Genomic DNA, 13,382 nt, shown 5'->3' with positions numbered 1-13,382 from the left:
TGTAAATTTTGGTCTATAACCTTGAATGTGTAACCTCAATTGGTATGAGACCAATTTGTTGTGAAACTAGGCACAAAATGTGCCAACTTTCATTGAGAAACCATGCCAAAATTCTGCTTGCAAGGTGACCTAAAAATTTGACCAATTCGGATTAGGTGCAATTAGGACCTGAAAAATGACCAATTGGGCAGCAGTGAATGTTTAGGCCATAACTCACTCAAACCAGGTCCAATTGACCTGACATTTTGACCAAGAATAGTTAAGACCCATACCTACAAGTCTTATGAAGACACCAAAACCCAGAAATGACCATAAGCAAGTCAAACAGCTTGCACAAGTTCGGGTCCAAAAACTGGCCGAACCAGAGTTGACCAAATTGACCTAAAATTGACCTAAAATGGTACCATTTGACCAGCAATAGTATAATGACCATAACTTGGTCTACTTAACTCGGATTGACCTGAAATTTTGCACCGCGGTCCATAAGACCTAGATCTACAAGATTGTAGTTTCGACCGAGACAAAACCGAGGGAACTAGATCGTCCGGTTAGGTCAAACAATTTGAATTAAAATGCACTAAGCAAGGAAGTGACTTTGGTAAAACATACCAAATCTAAAACCTTATCGAATGTGACATATTAACGACACTAAAACCTAATTTACCTAAAACGCAATGAGGGTCGGTATATTAGGTGATTAAGTGAATAATTGAGTTCAGTGCATTATTTACCAAACACCATTGATAGAGACAATTTAATTTAAACACTTGAATTGTGTTTCTCAACAAGGACTCAAAAGGGAAAGAAAGAGACAAATATCAGAGGTTTGTGCACAACAACTATTTCTCTTGAATTTTTCAATTGAAATAAATATTGACTATTTTTATATTATTGTTTTAAATTGTGGAAATGTGTTTGATGGACACTTATTGATTGAAAAACATTGTGAATGGTTTCAAACTGTGAAAAATTGTTTGAATGATATTGATGGATACTTATTGATTGAAAAGCACTGTAAATGGTTTTTGTGGAAAATGAAGTGAAGTACGAATTGTGTTGCCATTTTGTGAATGAAATTATAACTTTGGAAATTTATTGGATTCTTACGGATCATTTGAATAAAATGTTTGGAATTGTTTTGACTCACAATTGGCATGACACTGATACTATGTTCCTCCTCCATTAATGGGGTGAGTGTGATTATTCCTCCCTCTTTGACTTATCAGTCTGGGGTGAGTATGATTATGTTCCTCCCTCTTTGACTTCCCAGTCTGAGGTGAGTATGGATGAGTACTCATTAGATAGCTAGCTTCCTCCCTCATTGATTTCGATTATTGGGGTGAGTATGTCTTGTCGTGGTGTACAACACGGCATATATGGAAAAATTGTGTCATGACTTAAATTGTGATATTGATTGGCAACGTATTCTCTTATTTGATCGAATGGTGTTATTGATTTGCAAAACGATATTATTCAATTATTTGATCGAATTGTGTTATTGATTTGGAAAACGATATTATTTTATTTGATCAAATTGTGTCATTGATTGGAAAATAATTTGATCAAATTGTGTATGAATTGGCAATACGGTATTCTTAAGCTATTTGACTAAATTGTGTTATTATGAATTTTGATAATTTGTGAATTGGAGTTTAAATTCCTTATGACATTCATTGTCTTGAAATCAACTATGGTTTTAAGTATCCACTAATGATATGATTTATGAATTGTGATTTAAAATTGTATTTGGTTAATGTTGAGACATTGTCTGATAGCTTTAGAGAGATAGAGATTTTGGGTATAGTGAGTATACCATATGTGGCATTTTGTATTGTAATGTATATTCACTGTATGTATATTTTGTTCTTGGTTTTGTAAATTTAAGTTGTACAATAAAGTTGTAAAATAATTATGAGTTATTTGGCTTGTAAAAATTGTGTTATATTTTTGTATCTTAGTCTTTGAAAATCATTTGACTTGAGAAATGTGTTGTGTTGATAAAAATGTTGGAGTTGAGATTTGAAAATATATTGAAGTGCTTTTTTGTCCAAAATACAAATGGCACCTTGCCAAAATTTTACTCCAAATAAATCAAATGAGTTAGTTGTTTCACTTCAGTTCACCAAAGTCTTTCACACCTGTAAATAGTGCTCACCACTGTAAAAGAAGAAAAGTTTTTAAAATCCCTTGTAGTGTATTTAATGGATTATCAGTAGACGGAGTTGGTAATTCATTAGGTATACTACGGGATCATGTTATGCCTTACAGAGGGGTAGGGTGTGACATTGCTTGCATTTATTTTTGTGGATGAATTATTTGGATTCTTGTTGAGTTAAAAATATTTACTTGAATGAGATAGCTTGAAGAGAGCTTGAAGTGCTTTTGAGATGTAAATTGTTTATGCTCTTTTATACCATGTTTTAAAACCCAAAAAAAAAATAGCATATTTTTGAATATTAATATTGTACTTGATTGAAATGGCTGTGCTTAATTGTTAAATTTAATCACTTCATATCACAAACAAAAAATGACTAAGTCAAAAATTTTCAAAACGCTTTATGTAAGAGCTGAAAATTCTGCAAAAAGAGTCTAATTCACCAGCCGCTTGAAAGCCTAAATAGGAACATCAGCACCATACACAAAATCAAATATTCAAGGCATTTGAGTATACTGGAATTTTAATTTCTAATCTCCTGCAATACAAAGTAAATATTCAACTACCAAATTAGTAGCTTAATGGCAATCTCCTACTCATTAACAAACCTGCAATTCTTCCTTATCTCTCCTTGAGTTCCAGTTAGAACATTTATATTCCCCATCTTTATCATGGAATTGACAAAGGATTCAAAGAAGAGGTGTTGATTGGAAGCATAAGCCCATACTTGCCTTATGATCTCTCCTTCTTTATCTTGTGTGATCAACACATTATCAGACCCCAACAAGCCTCTTCCCTCAAGAATGTTAAGGAAATAATGGTTGTCAAATCTAGCTGGAGTATTGAAATCAAGTGGTGCCAATTGATTGTCTTTTCCTGATTTAGGGCATATGGAGCGTAGGATTCTTCGAAATGTGTTGTATCTCTTGTATTTGTCATAATTTTCTTGTGGGTTCCTCACTTCATGTGCTCTTTGCCTGAAGCTTAAGCATCTTGCCTTTCCTACTGTGTGGCTACCTGTTTACAGGCCATTTTGGTTGTTAATTATTCATGCTCACTTCATTACTACTTTGTTATTTAAATGGAAAACCATTTAGTCCTCACGTTTGTGTAACTTAGTAAAGATCGGTTTGACTTTTAAAATTGTATGTTTTATCAATTTATTGATTCAGCCAATTTAATTGGCATTTAAGTTGAATCAAATTAAATCAGATTGGTCTTAGACATTGTTTTTAAGTTAATCCATTCATTTTTTTTTTTAAATAATTGATTCTATTTGAAACTCAAACTAAGGTGGAGATAAAAAAAAATTTGGGATAATGTTATATATAAAATTAATTTAAAAAATAATTAATTATCTCATTGTTTACACACTTTAAAAGGATTAATATTATATATTAAAAAAAATGGTATAATAGAATATAATAAACTAAAAAAATTATTTTAAAGCTTTCAATATTATAAAAATGTATTAAATATATAATGAGAAATAAAGAGTTTTAATATTTCACATTAATTTTATCGTAAAGAAACAATAAAAATTATTTAGGTCCAATAATTAAAATAAAATAAATTTTATATGTGGAGAATTTTAAAAAGGTTGGGATGACTCCCACTCGCCCCCTCCTCTGCTCTGAGTCGAGAGACGATTCATTGTCACTGAGTTAATGCTGATTGATTTTATAAGTTATTATATATGTTTCAAAGCAAAGATAAACATATATGATCATTTAAAAAAAATTCAACTAGATATTTATATTTTAAATAAAATAAAATGAATAAGATATTTTATTTAATTTACTGGTTGATAATGTTTAATGATTATATATATATAAATATAAATATATATATAAATATAAATATATATATATATATATATATATATATATATGATGATTTCATATAGTTTGTGGTCTATTTTATGATTCCTGGATTTCATTTCAAAGTAAAATTAATTTATTACAGAAAATAAGACAATGTTGCATAAATTTATGACTCATCTAATAAAATTTTTATAAAATGATTTTTTTTACAAAATAATTAATTATGAAAAATTAATAATTTAACAAAAAAACAATAATTGTTACGGATAGTATATATATGTAGTGCAATTAATTATTTTATTTAACGCAAATTTTTTTTTAATTTGATGAAAAATATAATGATTTAAAATAATTTTATAACTCATATTGTTTTTGAAAAATGATAATTTTTTTTGGTAAAGTATACTAGTATATATAATATTAGTATTATTTTAATTATTTTAGTATTTCTTATAATGAATGGGCAACTAGTTCTTATAATTTTTTTAATAAAATTTTTCACATATAATTTGTTTATTGAATTTTTTAGAAAATATCATATGTATCTTTTTACATGAAGAAATTTTACTCTTTTTTTTAAGTTAATTAAATTTTTATAATTAATTAATTATATTATGAAAAAAATATTAATTTATAAAAATCTTATGAGATAAATTATAAAATTTTGTAAAATCATTTTTTTATTCACAATAAATTAATTTTACTTTGAAAGAAAATGAAATAATCATAAAATACACCATAATTTGTTGGTAATATTTATACCTGACAAAGCAACCAAGTCTGGTATGGCCAGCCCCTGCTCCTTAAAATTGGCAATGAGAGACTTCAGAGAGGAATTAGGAGAAGGTAAAAACTGATTGGCCCCATCAAAGCTAGCTCTCAAGGAGTCCTTCCTGCCTAACGACACTTCCCATCTTGGACCTCCCCTCTTTCATATCATTCACTTACCCATTAATAACAACATATATAAAACTATAAACCTTACCTATGTAACAGCAATGTATATACATTCAATTAATGAAAAATACTTGCCTACATTCAATATATTGCAATCAATAAATGTTAAATATCTCTTGAATATTTTTTAATTAATCAATAAATAATTGCTACATATTTTAATTGTTATATATCGATAATATTCAACCATTATTTTTCTTTTAGTACAATTAACTTCAACGGTGACTCAAATTACAAACAAGAATTTTCCTTTTCCTATATGCTGCCGTTAGTTTGCATTGTATAGTATTCACTAGATATATTGCCACCGCTTGGTAATAGTTGGAGATATGTTACACTCTGTAGTCAAAACTTTCATGAAAATTCCTTATTATAGTCTCATTTTTCCACCAGGAATCATTGTTTTACCCTTTGTTTTAATCATAAGATTCATCACTATGTGAGCCCTCTATTCATTAACAACAATATATACAATTTTTTTTTAAAGAAATAGCCACATTGGTTAAAGAAATAGCCCTCCACAAAATTATTTGTCAATAAATATAGATAGTGTAAAGTGATTTAGTAGCTTAATTTAACATGACATGGTATGCTGAGCCTATCTAAAAATATCTCATGAGTTAAATGCAAAATCTAAACCATGTATGAAGGATAAATAATTAGTACATACTGAGGCAACAGCATCACGAGCGGCCATGGCTAGAATATCAGCACAAGAGACAGTAAGTGGGCAAGCTTCTTCTAAACGATACTTTATCTTATCAATCACTTCAAATCCATGCAAGGAGTTCAAGTTAGGCCCCGCTTCCTTTTCACTTAGCATCCCTCCATCGCTATCCAGGAGAACTGATGCATCGCAACCCTAATTATCACAAACAAAACTATAAGAATGAGGGAAATTCTTTCCCGGACATGGGTCATATCCACATGTTAGTATTTTGAACCCATGACAAATTTGGTATGGATATGTTTTTCCAATAAATATTATTCATGCATGAAGAAAAATTAGAAGTGTTAATATTGGAGAGGACTAACCATAACAAAACAATCATGAAACTGCAAGCGAAGCAATGAGGCAGCCATCCGAGGATTTTCGAGCACTGCGAGCTCAACGTTAAGTGCAACAATCTCTTGTGCAAGAGGACAGGTTTCTTTGTAATAGTCAAGGACAAGAAATTCACTATTATCATTCCCAATAGTGGTTGTGGTGCTGATAACTTGTTGCAGAACCGAAGCAAGTAAGATGAAGACTACTTTCATGAAACCCATTTCAGAATTAACATAATTAGAAAAGAAGAGAGCCAGCTCGTACCAACATTAATTTTGTAATCTCTTATTTATAGCTAGGTATGACAACATGACTCTGAGACAGTGACAGTGACGTTTTCTTGTTTAGTTTTTCATGTCCCTTTACATGTTTTCAAACCAAACTTGTCCTGAAGAAAAATTATTCCTTTGAGTTCAATTCTTAATCAAAGTTGATACAGCTAATTCTACCTAACTTCAATCATTCTTCTTCTTGGAAAATCTGAATTTCGCTTATTCTGGATATATATATATATATATATATAACAATGAGATAAAATTTCGTTCCGATGCGTCAATTTTGATCATTTTGCTCTTTTGATGTATGCAACCACACAATTGGCTCAACAAATTTGAGATAAATCTATGGTATCGATTAGGGGTTGAGCGTGATTCGGTCCAATTTAAAATTTTAAAAATCTCCAAAATCACCTAAAAATTAAATTTTCCATTCCACACACATGCCAAGCCTTAGAAAATGCCTCGCATAAAATGTTTAAATTTTTATTTTACTTATTTTTTAATTATTTATGTAAATAAAATATTTAAAATTTAAAAAATATAAAATTTGTGAGATTTTATTTTAAAAGTAAAATTAATTTTATTAAATAAAATATGAACTTGAAATTTCATTTTAATTTATTTTTTTAATTATAAATTTAATTATTAATATTAGATATTGCTTAATTTAATAATTTTATTTTAATAATTATCGATATAAAAATTCTCATGAGTGTGCTCATGGAACTAAAGAATTAGATGTATTACCGGTTCCAAATATTGTACATTTAGATGGGGCGGTTGTAAATTAACCTTGAGAAGTACAAAAGTTGATTGAAGGTAATAATGCAAGAAATAAATCTTTCTTAAAGGAAAAGAAAATTTGAGGAAGCCAGAAGTGGAAGAAAATGTAAACAACCAATCATTTTGATGACTTAAAGCAAGCTTGTAGTAGGACAAAGGAGGAAAAGGAGGAACCAAAGCTGAGTGCTTTCAACAAAAAATTAGAAAGGTAGGTTTTAAATATAAAACTTGCAATGCTCTTTAATAAGGGTCCAAGAAAGAGAAGTAAAAAAAAGTTCTCCTTCGAGGCCGTATGTTACCAATTTCATCTAATCCAAAGGCTCTGTTTATCTTCCACTTTTTTGTTTCTTTTCATTTCAGATGCTACGCTTTCTTTATTTTTTAAGTTAACGGCCCTTTTGACACCACATGTTTCAAAAACATTTTAATGGCAAATTGATTGTTCATTCTCAATATTAAAATTATTGACTAGAGCTATCCGATTTGAGTAACGTTAATAGTAAACATAGTTTCTAGCACCCATGTGTAAAACACAAACAAATATTTATATTAATGAATAAAAAAATTATTAATTCAAAATTTTAATTCTATCAATTATTTTAATTTAAACTAATATATTAATACATCAATATATATTGGTATACTTAATTAATATAATAATTAAAATTTTTATTAATATATAAATAAATAATCGATTAGAGTTCACTTATTTTTTTCATATAAAAATAAAAAATTTAAATTTTTAATGCGCAATAAACGAATAGATGGCTAATTTTTTAAAAAAATTCAGGCAATTCGAATTTTGAAGTTGGAAAAACTATGTGGTTTCAAATAAGTTTGAGAAAATAAAAAGTTATTAGTTAATCCAATTATGCTTTACTTGTTGGAGAAGTTGAAGTTGGAGTTTAAGTTTTATTTGTCCGTTAGGTTTAGGAGAAAACAACATAATTAAAAAATATTTTCTTGTCGTATATTGAAATAAATTATTTTTAGGTATATAATTGAATATAAAGGGGTTATGATTTCAGTAAAATTTTTTAAAAAAAACTAATAAAGTACTAAACAATGCAAATTAGTATATATAAAAAGATTACTTAATAATTTAAATATAATTTAGTGTCATCTGAATGCATATAAATAAGGAAAATTATTATTTAATTTCTCTGATTAATTGTTTGATTCTTTTATTTTTTTAAAAATACACTAGTTAATTTACGTATTTCTTATTCATTTTATTCTTTTGTCCCTTCTATTATTGTAGACTTTAATTTAAATTTCATTCAATTCATGTAATTTGAAAAACATAATTATATAGTTTATTTATTTTCTAAGTTTTGAATTATTTAATTAGTTTCTATAATGATAATTTTTCTCTCCTTAAATACATTAACTAACAGAAATTTTGATTAAAATAAATGAAGAGAGTAAAAAATAAATAGAATAAAAATATAAAAACTAATATATTTTTTAAAATAAGATGATCAAATAGTTAATTTATTAAATAAAAAATTAAATAGTAATACTTAAAACAGTACTATAGTAGCAAAATAGGTTGGTTTTTGTATTTATAATAACAAAGATTTTTTTTAAGTTTAGAATTTTTTTTATTTAATATTTTGATTTAAAATCACTAAAATGTTATTGGTTTTGTTTGGAATAAATCATTCGTAAGAAAAGAATTCAAATAAATTATCACACATTCATATTTGATTTTTATTTTTTTGAAAATAAAAATTTTTTAAAGATAAAAAACATTAAATTCTAGCATTCCAAACATGAGAATTAACCAAAAAGAAAACAATTGAATTAAATTTTTATAAAAATTTTTATTCCAAACTAGAGATTCAATTTTACTATCCATCAATGATAATTGTGACGCCCCTTGCCCGTTTACAGTGTAGTTGAGTAAAGCGTATCACATTTAGTGCCAGAGCCCCCTATCTTATCTTGTCATGTCCATTATTAATTTTATACTTCATAGAAAATCTGTGGTAATTTTTTTTTTATCACAAATTATTTATGTAGAAACCCGGGTAGAGCCTCCTCTGTTTTATTAGCATCTGGCGGGTTCTAATATTAACCTATCAACATAATGAGAATTAACCAAAAAGAAAACAATTGAATTAAATTTTTATAAAATTTTTTATTCCACACTAGAGATTCAATTGTACTATCCATCGATGATAATTGAGACGCCCCTTATCCGTTTACAGTGTAGTCGAGTAAAGCGTGTCATATTCAGTGCCGGAGCCCCCTATCTTATCTTGTCCTGTCCATTATTAATTTTATACTTCATAGAAAATCTGTGGTAATTTTTTTTTTATCACAAATTATTTCTGTGGAAACCCGGGTAGAGCCTCCTCTGTTTTATTAGCATCTGGCGGGTTCTAATATTTACCTGTCAACATAATGAGAATTAACCAAAAAGAAAACAATTGAATTAAATTTTTATAAAATTTTTTATTCCAAACTAGAGATTCAATTGTACTATCCATCGATGATAATTGAGACGCCCCTAACCCGTTTACAGTGTAGTCGAGTAAAGCGTGTCACATTCAGTGCCAGAGCCCCCTATCTCATCTTGTCTTGTCCATTATTAATTTTATACTTCATAGAAAATCTGTGGTAATTTTTTTTTATCACAAATTATTTCTGTGGAAACCCAGGTAGAGCCTCCTTTGTTTTATTAGCATCTGGCGGGTTCTAATATTTACCTGTCAACATAATGAGAATTAACCAAAACGAAAACAATTGAATTAAATTTTTATAAAATTTTTTATTCCAAACTAGAGATTCAATTGTACTATCCATCAATGATAATTGAGACGCCCCTTACCCGTTTACAGTGTAGTCGAGTAAAGCGTGTCACATTCAGTGCCGAAGCCCTCTATCTTATCTTGTCCTGTCCATTATTAATTTTATACTTCATAGAAAATCTGTGGTAATTTTTTTTTATCACAAATTATTTCTGTGGAAATCCGGGTAGAGCCTTCTCTGTTTTATTAGCATCTGGCAGGTCCTAATATTTACCTGTCAACATAATGAGAATTAACCAAAAAGAAAACAATTGAATTAAATTTTTATAAAATTTTTTATTCCAAACTAGAGATTCAATTGTACTATCCATCGATTATAATTGAGACGCCCCTTACCCGTTTACAGTGTAGTCGAGTAAAGCGTGTCACATTCAGTACCAGAGCCCCCTATCTTATCTTGTCTTGTCCATTATTAATTTTATACTTCATAGAAAATCTGTGGTAATTTTTTTTTATCACAAATTATTTCTATGGAAACCCAGGTAGAGCTTCCTCTGTTTTATTAGCATCTGGCGGGTTCTAATATTTACATGTCAACATAATGAGAATTAACCAAAAAGAAAACAATTGAATTAAATTTTTATAAAATTTTTTATTCCAAACTAGAGATTCAATTGTACTATCCATCAATGATAATTGAGACGCCCCTTACCCGTTTACAGTGTAGTCGGGTAAAGCGTGTCACATTCAGTGCCGGAGCCCCTTATCTTATCTTGTCCTGTCCATTATTAATTTTATACTTCATAGAAAATCTGTAGTAATTTTTTTTTATCACAAATTATTTCTGTGGAAACCCGGGTAGAGCCTCCTCTGTTTTATTAGCATCTGGCGGGTTCTAATATTTACCTGTCAACATAATCATATCCATTCATATTTTTCCATATCATGTTATGTCATCAAACATTCATGTAATTTACTCATAATCATTCATATAAAAAGTTATACACAATAATTTACAATTTCATTTACAATCTCAAAATGTAATTACATGATGTTTATGTACAATAAACCAAAATACAAAATCTAATACATGAGCCCTACCAACAAAATATAAACTGTTGAGGTGACTAGCAGACACTTGCAAATCTGGTCAATCTTGGTCAGGGCACTACTGCTGCGGTTGCTACTGTGGCTATGTCTGGTCTCCAGTACCTATGCGATAGAAAACCAACGCGCTAAGCGAATTGCTTAGTGGTGCATAACTTTAAAGAAAAATAATTGAATAATTAAAAATAATAATTCTAAACAAATTTCATAAATTCTAAGTCTTTACAGATTTATTTAACTTTGAGATCAATTTATTTATCAGGATCTTATTTGTACTTTTATTTCATTTTCAGTCTTTTTAAAATCATATCAGTGCCCAAGTAACCTATAACAGACTATAAAGGCTGGATACAAGAGAGTATACTAGTTAGACATCCATATGTCTACTCTGTATACAACTGTCATGTCAGGCACATGGCCAGTGGGCAGGCTTTTAAAGCCAAAAATGAAATTAGGCACAATAGCCAACGGGCAGGCATATAGCCTATAGAACAATCATATCAGACCTATTTTGTCGATCAATGATTATTCATATAGGCAGTACTGCTATTTGTAGTTCTTAATTGGTATACCAATTGATCCAAACTATATACATAAGCCAAGGTTTACTTTGGGCAATTAAGCATTATTAATTTCTTATTACAAATTTCATGTCAAGTTATATTGGGAAAGTGGGTCCCACTACCTATTTCATGTTATTTAGTGTTTAGTAACATATTAGGGTTAAAACCCTACCATAAAATTGTTAGTAGCATGCCCTAGAGCATATCATTTTGTATGTATCTTGTACATATTTTATTAATAAAAGGCAATTTTACTTTTCCATTTACATAATATATTTATGTGTAATAGAAAAGGTCCATTGATATTTTGTTGGAAATTCTATTATTAAGTTGTTAAGAATATGAGCGATAGTATTTATAGCACAAAGTATCATAAATTGGTTCACAATCGAGGATACTTAACAAAGGACATGACTTATCTGGAAAGATTATAATCATATTTGTTCCTAAGGTATTTATATGAGATATAAATAAGATGGAGTGTAACGCCCCTAAGTTCAGTAGTGCGTTATACTGTTCCGGTGACCAATGTTATTTGGACAGCTAGGATGCCTAGAACTACACTTCGCTATGATTGAGGAGACATAAAATAATAAAATACAAGAAAAGAAAATACAAGAAAAATAAAGAAAAATAATAGCAAAGAAATGTAACCAAGTTAAGTGAGCCGAGAACCCTAGCGATGGGTGACCGCACCGGGAAGTCACGACGTGGACCTTTGACTAGCCTTGGACTGCGGGGAACCCTGGAAAATATTTTTTTAGGACTTAAAGAGACATCAATTGAAGTATAAATATCATTATAAATATCAAATAAAAATTAATTAATTAGTACAAAGAAATGTGAGAGATCGAAAAACGGACAAAACCTGGTGTTACCAAAAAATCGGGAATACAACCCGAACAGGGGCATTGTGGTCTTTTGACACCCCAAGTTGCCTTTCGACCTCAATGTCCATTAAAAATAAATGATATAACACTTTAGAAATGGCATGAAAAATTAAATTGAGATACATTATGTAAATAGTAAAAGATTAGTGGCAAATGAGCAAAATTAAGGAAATTAAGATTTATGACTTATTTAACCAAGTTAGTGCCCCACTAGTGACCTCTTAAGGGAACCATATTAAGCATTAGTGGACTGAAACTACCATCTTCAACCTCCCAAACTAGAACCAACCGAATTCTTCTTTTTCTCTCAAGTTCCTCCATGGCCGTCCATGGCTAAGCTCCATGCATGCATGAAGTAAGCCAATTTCTTCCTAAGTTCCTTCATCAAAGTTTGTCTACACCACTTGGGAAGTAGATTGGCAGCAAGAAGACCAAGTTTTGGAGAGATTTTGAAGAGTTTCCAAAGTAGTAAGTTTGTGTTTTTGGTTAGTGCTTCATTAAAGTTAGTAAGGAGGTTATGGGTACTTGAATTGTGGAAAGAATTTTGGAGTTTAATGTTCTAAGGGAGATGTTTATTTTTGGCGGCCATGGAAACTCCTTGAGGGCAGTTTATTCTTGCTTGTAAATGGTAGATTAAAGGGTTGATTATGTGTTTATATGTGTAGGAATAAATTGGGTGATGTATACTAAGTATATTGTGAATGTGTATTTGAATTTGGAAGCTTGGAAATTAATGGGGTGTGATGTATGAATCAGCAGCTTGCATTGTGAACCAAAAAAATGTTATTTCATGGGTTGGTTTATGAAATTACATGGTTGAATTATGGTGCTTGCTATGGCAGATTGTATATGTATACAAGGGTTTGAGTTTAGGCATGTAAATGAGCTTGTTATGTAGTTAAATTGTGTGTAACTTGGACTTGGTAAATTCTACACTTTATGGTGTATGTTGAATGTGATTGTAAGCAACCAAAATGATCAACAATATGTGGTAAAATATGTTTAGGTTATGGTACAAACCA

At 29.5% G+C, this 13,382-nt stretch overlaps 1 protein-coding gene across 1 annotated transcript; it reads right to left on the bottom strand.

Moving 5' to 3' along the window:
• Positions 1-2,574: 2,574 nt before the first annotated feature.
• LOC110667149 (peroxidase 20) lies at positions 2,575-6,231 on the bottom strand. The gene is made up of 4 exons (XM_021827891.2): positions 5,971-6,231; positions 5,606-5,797; positions 4,741-4,906; positions 2,575-3,172 (listed from the first exon to the last, which is right to left on the bottom strand). Exons 1-4 carry the CDS (start codon positions 6,202-6,204, stop codon positions 2,748-2,750), a joined length of 1,017 nt encoding a protein of 338 aa, XP_021683583.1. The 5' UTR covers positions 6,205-6,231; the 3' UTR covers positions 2,575-2,747.
• Between the last annotated feature and the right edge of the window lie 7,151 nt (positions 6,232-13,382).

This window comes from Hevea brasiliensis, chromosome 18 (assembly GCF_030052815.1).
Source record: "Hevea brasiliensis isolate MT/VB/25A 57/8 chromosome 18, ASM3005281v1, whole genome shotgun sequence".
Lineage (NCBI taxonomy): Eukaryota > Viridiplantae > Streptophyta > Magnoliopsida > Malpighiales > Euphorbiaceae > Hevea > Hevea brasiliensis.
This window is presented reverse-complemented; position numbering and strand designations above follow the sequence as displayed.

Coding starts and splice junctions, on each gene's coding strand:
- LOC110667149 (XM_021827891.2), bottom strand. CDS start 6,204: ATGGGTTTCATGAAAGTAGTCTTCATCTTACTTGCTTCGGTTCTGCAA. Junction 5,798..5,970: donor TTCATGATTGTTTTGTTATG/GTTAGTCCTCTC, acceptor TGTGATAATTAG/GGTTGCGATGCATCAGTTCT. Junction 4,907..5,605: donor CTCGTGATGCTGTTGCCTCA/GTATGTACTAAT, acceptor ATGATATGAAAG/AGGGGAGGTCCAAGATGGGA.